The sequence below is a fragment of the Mesoplodon mirus genome (assembly GCF_964341445.2).
Source record: "Mesoplodon mirus genome assembly, chromosome: 13".
Taxonomy (NCBI): domain Eukaryota; kingdom Metazoa; phylum Chordata; class Mammalia; order Artiodactyla; family Ziphiidae; genus Mesoplodon; species Mesoplodon mirus.
In genome coordinates this window covers 31469279-31482533 of record NC_138989.1, presented here as the reverse complement: position 1 = coordinate 31482533, position 13255 = coordinate 31469279, and the positions used below count along the sequence as shown (strand labels likewise).

At 40.6% G+C, this 13255-nt stretch overlaps 1 protein-coding gene across 3 annotated transcripts in view; it reads left to right on the top strand.

Moving 5' to 3' along the window:
* The window catches only part of PTPRM (protein tyrosine phosphatase receptor type M), a 748579-nt gene that overhangs the window by 450339 nt on the left and 284985 nt on the right, over window positions 1-13255 (top strand). For all 3 annotated transcript variants that reach the window (XM_082641116.1, XM_082641117.1, XM_082641118.1), the window contains exons 10-11: window positions 406-607; window positions 3407-3509. In XM_082641116.1, coding sequence (XP_082497242.1) covers window positions 406-607; window positions 3407-3509 — 305 coding nt within the window. The remainder of the gene's footprint in view (window positions 1-405; window positions 608-3406; window positions 3510-13255) is intronic.

The window sequence follows — 13255 nt, the reverse complement described above, 5'->3', positions numbered from 1 at the left end:
CTCTGGCCCCTGGATGAGAGATGAGGCCTTCCCCCTTGTCGGGTCCTTATCTGTTTGAGCTGGTTGTCTATTTTGTTATTTTGTTTTAAGCCAGCTGTAATGTAGTTTTCCAACAAGACACCTTGAAAGCAAACAACTTCAAGGTATTAGCTTAAACCTGAACTCATTCTTTATGTTCTAATCTACTGGCTTTCGGTTCCTCTGTCTATAAAAGTAATAACTCATCACAGTTTTGGCTGAGTTCCTGTGCCCGTTCACTGGATCCAGGATTTGAAGAGTCTAGGGGAGCAGGACAGCTTATCATAAAGCGTCTGACAGTGCATACATCAGGAGGGCTTATTGGATAAAGATGCAGTCTCGGTCGATCGGCCTCAGGTATTTCATCACATCCGTCTTCTCTTACAGATCACCTACAAGGCAGTCAGTTCCTTTGACCCAGAAATAGATCTCTCCAATCAAAGTGGAAGAGTTTCAAAACTGGGAAATGAAACCCACTTTCTGTTTTTCGGACTGTATCCGGGAACCACATATTCCTTCACCATCCGAGCTAGCACGGCTAAGGGTTTTGGACCCCCGGCAACAAATCAGTTCACCACCAAAATATCAGGTATCGTACATTCATGAGCTGTGTCTTTTATCAGAAGTAGCATTTGGGTACTTTCTCTTTCCCACTGTCAAGTCTGCAGAGCTCACCCAAACGTACATGTAAATTCATATTTTTTTAAGTATGAAAATCGGACTCATGGAGTTCAATGAAGCGCCGCAAATGTTTATCATTTGGGAGCTTCAGGTCGTCGTCCTGCGTCAGGAGGTAGGCACTGTTTTAAGAGTGTGTGTCGGAGAACTCGGACATGAGCGGGAGATGCTGTTCCCAGCACTCTCAACCCTTCGCAGTCCCAAGCTCCCAGAGCAGCAGTGTCGGGAAAGTCTCCATAGCGAGGTCTCTCACAACGGGGTGCTCAGCAGAAAGGCAGCGTTATGTGGAGTCCCTTCCAGAAGGCTCAGCCTTCCGTGGGACCTTCACTGTTAGTAGTTTCACGTCCTCAAGAGAGAGGCTACTACAGAGTGCGGGGTGGGGGCACCAAGCACTTAACATCCGCCAGCTTGTTTCTTGTAGAGACTCAATTACACCAACAAAGGACGTAATTTGGGAAATATTTCTGGGCATGTGCAACTGTGCAGAAAATGTCTTTGTGCTTCAGACTAGAGGAAATGGAGTTGCCATCTGGCGTGGGATATGCAGCAGCAATAAACACAGTTCCAGGGGACGTTTTTCCTTTTCCATGTTTTCCCCTTTGGATCCGAGTAGGGCAGTATTTTAGTTGGGGCTGTGACTGTTTTGTTTGGGGGTAGAAGAGCAGGAGGCAGGTGATGGAGTAACTTCTCATCAGTCAGGGTCAGCGAAGTAATATTTAGCCTGATTTTTGTATCTGTTGTCCCTCATCCCTAGTTCTGTGAGAGATTTTCTTTAGGACTGAAGGAAGGGAAGGAAATACAACACAAGTACTCTAAGCCTTCTACTAGGTTTTGAGGGAGGAGTGAGGTTTGGAATTTTGTTTTTAAGCAATTATAACTTAAGGGATAACTTTGCATTGTGTAAGAGTTAATTTATGAGCACAAACTTAACTTGAAATTTAATAGACACTTGATGTTTGATATAAGACATTAGCTTATAAAAACAACATGGAGAGCTGGAAAAGAGGAAGGATACTTCAGAGGTTAGGAAAATGACATAAGTTGTACAGATGCCTGAGTAGAAAGACCACTGGGCCTGGAATCAGAAAATATGAGTTCTAGTTATAATTTTTCCCAGTGCTTCTTCTCTGATCTTGATCAAGTGAATTTACCTCTGGATGTAAATTAAGATGATATTATCTGTTTAAAGAGGTAATGTGTGCCAGTGTACATACCTCCAAGCCCCTTTTTTGGTAATTTCTCCCTATGGAAGCCATATTTCAAAGATTATTATCTTAAAGAGGCTATTCTTTTAGAAAAAATAATTCATTTTTACCATTTGTATTAGGTAAAAATTCTGGTTGGTGTGAGTCTGGCCGCTCTTAACCCACCAAGTTCAACAGTTCTATCCCAAAGCAAAGCCAGTTGACATTTTAGTTAGCCTGCAAAGGCTCATCAAGAATAACTGTTTGGTTTTTATGGTTCAAAGAAATTATGGATTCTGGGCCCCTACTGTCTACTTCCATGGACCTCAGAGAACTACTCTCTATCCCAAATGTAGTTCTGTGTTATGAACTGGAGTTAATTTTTAACAGAATTAGAGCTAACTTTAATGCTGAGAAGGTCCAATGAATGGACCTGAGCTATAACCCATGTCTTTTACATAAAAGCTTCTTGTATGTAAAAGATTTAAAAAACGATACTCACCAAACTGGCCTCTACTGTCCGCATCAGGGACCCGACCTGAGGGCCTTACAAAGGCTGGTGCCTCTGCGGCCAGCGTCACAGCCTTGGTGCGGTGATGTCTCTTGTGCACCTTGATGACAGCATTACCGAAGAGCTGTTATCTTCTAGTAACTGAGCTGAACAATCTAGAAAGCAAAGACTTCCAGGAAATGGCCTTGGAAATGGGATCCGCACTGGGAAGAGGGCTGACATTTGTAGAACTAGATTTGCCCGTCTCTCTTTATCTATTATCTCTTTGAATTCCTGTAATAACCCTGGAGGGTAATCTCTCCTATTTTGATAGATGAGTTAACTGAAGCTTCAGAGATAATTACCGTGCCTAAGCTCTCATGCTGGTCGAAACAAAAGGCAACAGAAAGTCAAACCCAAGCCTTTCTCACTTCAACTCAGTATCTTTTCCGCGGTTGGGCTTTCCCAGAGAGCCCACCAGTGGTCACTAGGTCCATCCAGGCCCTCTGACTCCTAAGGACCTCTTCAAATCTCTGGATGGATATTTGGTACACAAGAAACCTTGACTTAGATGGGAGAACTGAAATGATCAGTTTTATGATCCTGGTAATTATTTCTTAAATTTGCATTTAATATTTTAAGAAAAGCATATGTACAGAAAAGTACACAAATTAAATTTCTTTTACAATTTACAATTTAATTACAGTGATGTACATGTATGGATGAATGTAATGGCTGCACCCATTTAGCGAGAATCCGAATCGAGAAACAGTATTACTAACACCTCCTAAGCCCCCCTCGTGCCCCCTCCCAGGTTAAACTCAAGACCACAGTCAACACATGATGGTTTTAACAGCTGTCCCTGATGTTCAGGGTTGGGTAGATACGTAAAGGCTGTTCGTGGTTGGTTCACAGAGGCAATTTAATTTAAACTAAGTGTGCTGTGTTTTTAATGCTCATTGTAAATGAAAGTAGAAAGGAAACGGAAAAGACAAACCAGAAATCATGAGTCTCCTATCTCATGCATCTTCCCCAGCACCCTCCATGCCGGCTTATGAACTTGAGACGCCCTTGAATCAAACCGACAGCACGGTGACGGTCCTGCTGAAGCCTGCACACAGCCGAGGCGCACCTGTCAGGTACCAAGCAGAGAAGGGGTGGTTTTAGGTGAAAACTGGTCAAGTCTCACATGTGTTTTCTGGGGATTTGCTACAGGCCTCGGTCAACATGTAAACCCATATCCTTATGAACTGTAATTAAAAGAAAGGACTGAGGGGAAGGAAAGGGTTTTGATGTGGGGTGATCAAGTATTGTGTAAAGAGTTTGATTCTGATGCAAGTGGGTTGTTCTTTGAAGATAAGGAACAAAAACCCCAGTCCTTTCGGAGGTGGCTTTGCTCCTAAAAGGTAATTGCTCCCTGTAATTTAGTTACCCAAGGTCAGGTGAGCCCTATTCCTTAAATGGACTTTTGTGGAGTGCTTTTGTTTGTTTTGTTTACATGGAGTTTTAAGTCCTTAACCTTCAGTAAATTGGCTAATCTCTCAATTGAATATGTGGTGTATAACTATTTTTTTTAAAGAAACAGGTGATTGAAAAGATGATTGTGAAGTCTTTATTTGAACAGATTTAAGTTTATTACCATGATGTAGGCCTCATTTCTCATCGTGTGATGATTTATATAGCTAAGAAATTACAAAGTATAACTTTTACCGTGAATGAATAAAATATTTATTCTTCGTAGGAGGAGCAAAGGAATGCCTGAATAACTCTTGAGTATGAATTTGTCATAAGCTCATTAATCTATATAAATGAAATTTCTACTTGTTTCAGAGGGATTCAGATATTTTCTACTAACAGAGTAGATTCCCTTGAAAATAACCTATTCCTTTGAATAGTGTTCTCCAAGGAAACATTTACATTCACAATTAAGGCTACAGGGCTGGGGATGGGGTTCCTTTCCCTGTGCCTTTTGTAGAATTTTATTTCATTAACCTTTTGAAACCTGGCCTCTCTTTGATCACGTTTTCACTACAGTATCCAAGGCGGATCCATTGGACTTCTTTCTACCTGATAAGATATGTAAGTTTCAGTTCACAGACTCAAGATGAAAAACAGACAAGCATTAGTTGATAAGAGAATTCACATTAGGGTAGAATCACAGAAATTTTATTTGAAAACCCTGCAAAATGATATGAAATAAGTTTTAGTTCTCTGACTTACTCAAAGTAGTAGCCCATATAAGGGATTTTGGATCGCCACTCATAGGTGCAGTAAGTGAGAACACCCTGAAATATGTAAAAGCTCTGTTCCAGATGTAAGATATTATTTCTGCAAGAAAAGCGATGCCACTGACACTGCCCAGGCCCTTTGGGTTGATTTGTTTGGCACTGAGGGGTTGCACGAACTGGATGACCCCAGGCTCACCCTCATTGGATGGCTGTCCAAGACCCAAGCATACCTATGGCCGCGGGTCAGACTTTTTCACTCCAGAAAGCTGAATTATTATTAAATGAAAATTGACGCTCTGACCGTGGCCTTGAGAACATCGTTTGTTTCTGACCAATTTGAGTTGCCCAGACTCAGCAAAACAGGCCGTTAGGACAGGAGTCCAGGTTCTACTGCAGAGGCATCTCGATGAAATGAGAGGGTAGAAGTCATTCACGTTCAGAGCCTCCAAACTGAAGGAAGCTGAAACCCTAACCATTTCTCCAACACTCTACTTTATTCTCATAAAAACTCCTTTCACACATTTTCTATTCTTGTTGCTTCTTCCCTTCTAACCCTTTCAGTTGGATTGCCATCCTCATCTTTGTATAGATCTTTCCAAGTCTTAGTTTTCAAATAACACTTGTTTGGGCAATCCATGTTAGTCCTGTCTCCAGAAACCCTTTTCTTATCTTTTTAAAGTGTCAGTTGTGTCCCAAATGACTACTCATATTTTCCATCATCTGCCTTGCTAAGGCACGGTTTTGTTCTTTTCCTTTACACCTTTCTAGTTGTTTTTGGAGACTTTGAAGCCTTACTACTTAGTTAGTTGTAGACATCCTCAGGCTTTGTATTCTTATGTCTATAAAAATACAAATTCAGATGCTGGTCAGGGTGTCTAAAACGCAGGACTCACATCATTTCATCAGGCCCGGCTCTAACTCTGTGAAGATTTCAGTTTATCACGTCACATGCTCTTTCACACCTGTCATACTGCCTGATTTTCCAAGTTTAGCACTGCTTTGCTTTTATGAAACATCATCTTGTTACTGGCTAAGCATTCCTGGAGTTGGCTGGGGTCATTTTGCATTCTGCCTCTATGATGCCTTCTTCTACAATGTTAGCAGCTTGAAATGAACACATTTACTATCTATATCCATCGGGGAAATCTACAGTGCTAGAATCAATATCAATTCTTGTGGCAAACAGTTCAATAAGCATTACAGGGAAATCCACTACAGATGCCACCTTTACTGGAAGGATGCTTGTCTTAAATGGGTAAATTTTATTGGCACAAATTTGAGAGAGGAAATTATCTCAAACTCACCTGTCAAAAAGATTTTTTTTTTGAGAAAAGTGAATATTCTCTTCAAAGGATTCATTATTATAGTACAGCATAATGCGACTGATTATCTATTGAGTAGATGGAAGACCAATATATCTAGAAAGACTAGTTTGGGAAAAAAAATGTCCATAATACTCTCAATCTAAATGGGGTATATGAAAATTTTCAATTTCATTTAATGTTTAGAGAAATAAGAACTCTGATTAGGGACTTATAGGGACCTAAAATATAAAGCCATAATGTAGATTGAAACATTTGAACACATCTGGAAATTTGCAAAATGCACATGTAATCAACTGCAATACAAGAAAGCTTTTCCCAAATGGTAAGATAAATACTGGAAGAAGAAATAGAAGTGAACATCTGTTGGCTTTCCTGGATTTTGCACAGAATTATGTGTTCAAAAATACTGTCATTGTGTGATTGCAAAAAACTCATTCTTTTGATTGATTTGATTTTTCTTTAATCCATATTCATTGGTGTTGAAAATTTAGTCATACTTCACTGAGGCACTTTACTAAGTGAGGTGCTCGTATACTGATTCCACTACAAACACTCAGCTTGGTTAATGCGGATTCTTGAAATTGCACTAAACTCTCAATGTAAATGATTGTTGTCTTTTTATCGATCAGCGCATCAGCTCTGTCACATAAAATTAGTTAAATCCTGAGATGGCGGGAGGAACACAAATTCCATCATTCCAGCCAGTAAACTAGCACCTAGGACAGAATTTTAATGTCTGTTCATGGATTCAATTTTTTTTTCTTTAATAAGACAGGGAAAAGCTTAATTTTCTTTTACTCATTTAGAATCACCTCATTTCCCTCTCTTCCTCTCTCCACTGTTTATTACACGCAGACAGGGTCCAACAGAGAAAACCCTAATAATTTGGCAGTAAAAGAGCAACTCTAAAAAAAAAAAAAAAAAAAAAAAGAGCAACTCTAAATAAAGAATGAGTTTTACACTAACTGTGGTGCTTTTCTTGCACTAACAAAAATTCTGTCTGTGATTTTACTCTTGTGATGTATGTCTTTATATATAATCTGCTGTGTGCAGTAACCCTCGTTAATGATGTTTCATACCTTCTAATGGGCTGCAGCTTGAGACTCAATCACGTTTTTGTAATTCAAATGACTCTCATTTTTGTTCCTTAGGCATTGTTGCTTTAATTTGTTCATAAATGTTTTGGAGCTCGGTGTCTTCTTAATTAAAACTCAGTGCTTGAATATGTTAACTAATTAAATATTTTGATATTCATTTCAGTGGAATGTTCAAAGATTACCAAATCATTCTTTGATTCATTCATTCAGGAGAAACTGTTGAGTGGGGAAAACATCTATTACAGTTGTGTGCCTACAGGGAGGGATGGAAGGAGGGCACTAATCACAGCAACAACCAGAACATTAACACCGAGGCTGAACCATGTGAATGTGATTTTAATTCATGGCAGCCACTTTGTTCTTCTAATAGTAAAGTAGTCCAGATTATTTCTTTTTAATTTTATTGAAGTATGGTTGATTTCCAATATTGTGTTTAATTTCTGCTGTACAGCAAAGTGACTCAGTTATACATGTATATAATTTTTCATATTCTTTTCCATTATGGTTTATCTCAGGATATTGGATATAGTTCCCTGTGCTATACAGTAGGACCTTATTTATTTATCCTGTATATAAGAGTTCGCATCTGCTAATCCCAACCTCCCAGTCCTTCCCTCCCCCTTGGCAACCACAAGTCTATTCTCTCCGTCTGTGAGTCTGTTTCTGTTTCATAGATCTGTTCATTTGTGTCGTATTTTAGATTCCACATATAAGTGATATCATATGGTATTTGTCTTTCTCATTCTGATTTACTTCGCTTAGTATGATAATCTCTAGGACTGTCCATATTGCTGCAAATGGCATTATTTCATTCTTTTTTATGGCTGAGTAATATTCATATATATTATATATATACACACACACCACATCCTCTTTATCCATTCATCTGTCGATGGACATTTAGGTTGTTTCCATGTCTTTAGCCCCGATTATTTTAATGCTGTGCATTGGCAGTCATTGGTGACTTATACTGTGGCTATCCTCTAAGTTGAATGCTTCCTCAACAGTTATGTTTAAAAAGCAATTTTTGAATAGTTTCTCTTGCTGAGAATTGGGGCCAAAATCTTAAAGCAAATAGGAATTTCACTACCTTATGAACGGGGAAGAGAGGAGGCATAAGGAATGGAAGACATAGTTTGCCTGACTTTTTTCAACACTGTGTCCTAGGTAAGTAAGGTTTCAAATGAGATAAGAAATATTTCTCGTTACTAAAAAGCAAGCATAAATGCTTTATTCATCCAAAACACCTCTGATTTAAAAACAAAAGACTTGTATCATGTAACACCTGCAGTTTCATAAGTCAAGAATTTGTTTATTTTTATATACTATGTCCAGATATTTATTAAACTGATTTTGCCTTGAATTTGCTCTCATGGTAGACTGCAAATGTGTGCTATTTTCATTTACTCCTAACATTTTTTCCTTATGCTGCTTTGTTTTACGTGGTAAAGTAGGAAGAGTTCTGATATTAAAGCGTCATTGTTAACTTAGTATTTCTTGATCTATTCAAATTACTCATCAAATATTCTTTTGTAACAAATTAGACAGAAAATGAAAAATGCATTAAAGGGTGCTATTTTTCTCATTATAGAGCTCTTTGTCTTTTGAAAAATCCACTCTTAGTCTTAGAAGAAGGTGAAGGACAAGTTTTCATTCCATTGAGGATAAATAGGCAGTAAAGCGATTGTATTTATTTTAAGAAAATGTGTTATATTTCTCACACATGTTCCATTTGATCCTGGAGCTGTATGGGAAACGAGCTTTATTCTCTTTGTGGGCCTGCACTCATGTCCCCAAGCTGGGTATCACACAGCAGTTTTTGTTAAAGGGGCTCAGCGTGAGAGCGCCAGGGAGTCTGTGACACTTGCCACCTCGGATGGGACAGTGAAACTAACCTTTGTCAGTAAAAGAAAGGAAAGAGATCATTATTACTAATGAAAGGTAGGAGATAATCATGCATTTTGTTCTAAGAAGTTTCCTATTTTAGGAATTACAATTGTTGGCATATGATTGACTACGGTTTAGAAGTTTGATGTTAGGAAGTATGGACCAGATTCTTTTTACATTTTTTTTAAAGCAGCAGCAATCTATGTGACTGTCTCCCATTTCTAAGTCCCAGGAAAGACATTATCACTGCGTTGTCACCACCTTCTTGGACACCCCTTTCTCTTCTGCTTCATGCAAGGAGCCTTTGAGCATTTCAACATTATAGGGTTCTTGTGAGGATTAAATGAGGTGCTGTACTTCAAACCGTACTTCACACACACTAAATGCTACATAAGTGTTTCTTCTTGCTCTGGCACCCTTCAGACTGTAGCAGTAGGTGGTTCTCATTGTTTCTTTTCACACGACCAGCCCTGGGCCTCTACCTTTTCCTTTGTTTGTCTCATTCTCTTCAAACCTGCTATCACGAAAAATCTAATTTGACATGAAAAATAAATTAAGAATTTAATAAGTGTGTCTATCAATAAAATCCTAAATAGAATTCCTATAAATTCTAATGTCTCTACTGCATTTTAAATTTTGATTGCCTCTGGTTACCTGTTTCTTTATGCATTTGCAAGTTTTGAGGAACTGATACTATAAACTAGGTAATGAACTCTCCCCCAACCCCAGTTCTGTACAACAGCTCTTTAAAAAGGTTAGGTGTTTCCATGTTGACGCCTGAGTCATTAGCTAATTATGGTCTTTATCAGCTCTAAACTTAAGCATAAAACAAAAGGAAACCGATCTTCTGTTTAGAACCACTCTAAAAGTAAAGTTTGCAACATGCCATACCAACGAAGAGTCCATGAGACAAGTAACTTGCTTGGCTCAATGGGGTCTGTTGTTGTCTCCACCCTCGAAGAATCTGCTCCTCCTTTCAGTTTCTTAAAAGAAAGGTATCTGTTATTCAAGTACCATTTTATGGTCATTCGATCATTATGATTATATTAGAATTTATTCTCCAGATTCTAAAAATTGTCCTTTTTTTTTTTTTTTTTTTTTTGCGGTATGCAGACTTCTCACTGTTGTGGCCTCTCCCGTTGCGGAGCGCAGGCTCAGCGACCATGGCTCACAGGCCCAGCCACTCCGCGGCATGTGGGATCTTCCCGGACCGGGGCACGAACCCACATCCCCTGCATCAGCAGGCGGACTCTCAACCACTGCGCCACCAGGGAAGCCCCCAAAATTGTCCTTTTTTTTGAGTTTTATTTTATTTTATTTGTCTGTAGAGCAGGTTCTTTATTAGTTATCTACATATTAGTGTATACATGTCAATCCCAGTCTCCCAGTTCATCCCACCACCACCCCACCCCCACTTTCCCCCCTTGGTGTCCATATGTTTGTTCTCTACATCTGTGTCTCTATAAAAATTGCCCTTTAGTCAGAATAGTTTTATCTATTAGTTTGATCTTGGCTCAGAGGAGCCAGTTAAATAGCGATTTGCAAATATTTTATTATTTATCCATTAAAAAATTTATCTATATTACTTTCTTGCTGGATGAAAGAAAACACTATAGTGTAAAGCCTTACAATGCAAAGTTTACCTTAAGATCCAAAGATTCTGTAATTTAAAAGTAGCTTCAGGGACTTCCCTGGTGGCGCGGTGGTTAAGAATCCGCCTACCAGTGCAGGTGACACGGGTTTGAGCCCTGGCCCAGGAAGATACCGCATGCCGTGGAGCAGCTAAGCCTGTGTGCCAGAACTACTGAGCCTGCACTCTAGTGCCAGCGAGCCACAACTACTGAGCCGGCGCTCCGCAACTACTGAAGCCTGCGTGCCTAGAGCCCGTGTTCCACAACAGGAGAAGCCACCACAGTGAGAAGTACGTGCACCGCAACAAAGAGTAGCCCCTGCCCACCGCAACTAGAGAAAGCCAGAAAGCCTGCGTGCAGCAACAAAGACCCAACGCAGCCAAAAAAAAAAAAAAAAAAAAAGTAGCTTCATTTTAAATTAACCTGTTATAAATCAATGTATAATGTTAGATCTACCCAGTACTTTGCTCTAAATTAATTGGAAACTACTGAATCTATCAATAATGAATAAGCAAGATCATTACGGCCTAAAAGATGAAGCAGTATCAGGTGTCACGCATGGTCTTTTGGATGGGCAGAATCAGTCTTCCATCCTTTGACATAGGCAGGAAACTCTTCTAATATTCAAATAATTACTCTGATTATGCATCACATGAATAGCGGACCTAACTTTCTAAAATGACTCCCATGATACAGGGAAAGAACATACTGTTTGGAGTAAATAAACCCAGTTTCAAATCCCAGCTCTCTCAACGACTATCTATGTGATGGTTACAAATCTCTTAACATCTCTGAGCCTCAGGCCACTCATCTTTCCAAAACAAGGGGTGACGCCACGTTAGCTCACAGAGCTGCTGTTGAGGTTACATTGACGCAGTAGACACTAGGTTCCGAGCACTGTGTGACTCCCTGGGGATCCAGAGGGGCCTGTCGTGGGCTCTGTTCTCCAGGGGGTTGCAGTCTAGACACATGAGCCCAGCATGTGCTCTGGTCCCCTGTCTGGGGTGCTGAGGAGCCTGAGGGCGGGGCTGTACCTGGGGTGGGGGGTGTTGGGTAAGATTCCAGAGAGGAGCTGAGTCTTGACAGATGGATGTTGCCCACGGGATGTATGTCACATGGAGACAGGAGGTTACATATGTGGCAGGGACTAAATACTGAGCAAGACAGATGCATCCCAGGAGGGCGGGGAGGACCAAGTTGGCCTGCTCTGGTGATGAGAAGTGTGATATAATTAGAGAGGGGTGGGATGGTGGGATGGGAGAAGCGGAAGGGAGATCAGGGGTAGATTGATTGATTGGGTGACCTTATGCTCCATACCAGGGGGTGGAGATGTATCCAATGGGCAGTGAGCAGCCATTCCAGGGACTTAGGTAAGGAAAAAATGTAGGGAAGATCAGCTGCAGCCATGGAGGGTGGGTTAGTGGGACGGGGCATAGGACAGGTGTGCAGGTGTTCCTTTTCATCTGCCCAGCTAAGGTATCGCTAACCCTTAGGGAAGGGCTCTTGTACATGTCAAATGCTAATTTTCATTAGAAACGGGACTTAGGGGAACCAGAAACATTTAATTCTTTTAGAAGAAAAGTAGAGAATGTATTGCCTAATCAAAGTGATTGGTGATGTTACCTGTTTAAAGCATTGTTAAAGTGCATACTAGGACACTCAAAACTGAAAAACTAGCTCAGCCATGACTCTCTGGTAATTTACTGGAAATTACTAATCATGTGAATATTTTTAAATCCCAGTTTTCATAAGCAGTAAAGAGGTGGCATTGTTAGTCCTTCTTGCTCAGAAGAACCTTCTGGACCTTTCTCTTTTTGCTTCTCTCTACCTTCCTTTTACTGTATCACCCTAACCCCTTTGCCCTGAGCCTGTGCTAGGCACTTTTGGGACGATTACGAAACACATTAGGGTGTGTTTGCAATGTCAGTGAATGGATGAGATGGTGTCTTGGCTTACTGAAAGAGCGCAAAAGGAGTGAATGCTCCAGGACGCTTAGTGGATGAGTGTGGCTGACTCTTGGCTGAGGGACAGGGAAGTCTCAAGGTTTTGATCACACCGTTTCTCATTTTTCTCATTCCTATACCCAAAGGAACCCATGGTTGTCTCTGCAAAGATCAATGTCTGAGGTTGGACTACAGGCTACACAAAGGCCCTTGAGTGTCATTTATAGTGGAGGCCGTACGTTATCATACGTGACCACCTCCCTGGAGGTGAGGTCAGTAGTGCTGGGCACAGTCCCCCCACCCGCTGACCGGGAGCCCAGAAGCCACCTGTCAGGATGGGGAGGCAGACACGCAGGTTGAACTCACTGGCCACTGACAACAGAGAAAGTTACCTCCTGCTTCTTCCCCCCACACCGTCTATCTGGACCATCCATAAATGAAACAGTGGAATCACTTAAAAGCTGTCTCAGTTGTAAACCCAGAGCCCCAGAAGGTTGCCGATGCCTTGAATTGAACAACTTATCGCCTGAGTGACAAATCTCACTGCTACTCTGCCATTTGCTCTCAGCAGCTGCTGGGTCTTCCTAATCACGATTATTGATTCCACAGAGTTTAAGGGATGAATTTCTAGAGGTGTTCCGAGCTGAGACTGTTAGCCTTTGGGAGACAGGATCTTGGACGTTTTGACAAAGACTAACTGATCCGACTATGGGTGCTTCACTTTAATTTTTTTAAGTGTTACAATCACATAAATACGTGAGAAAAGATGACAAG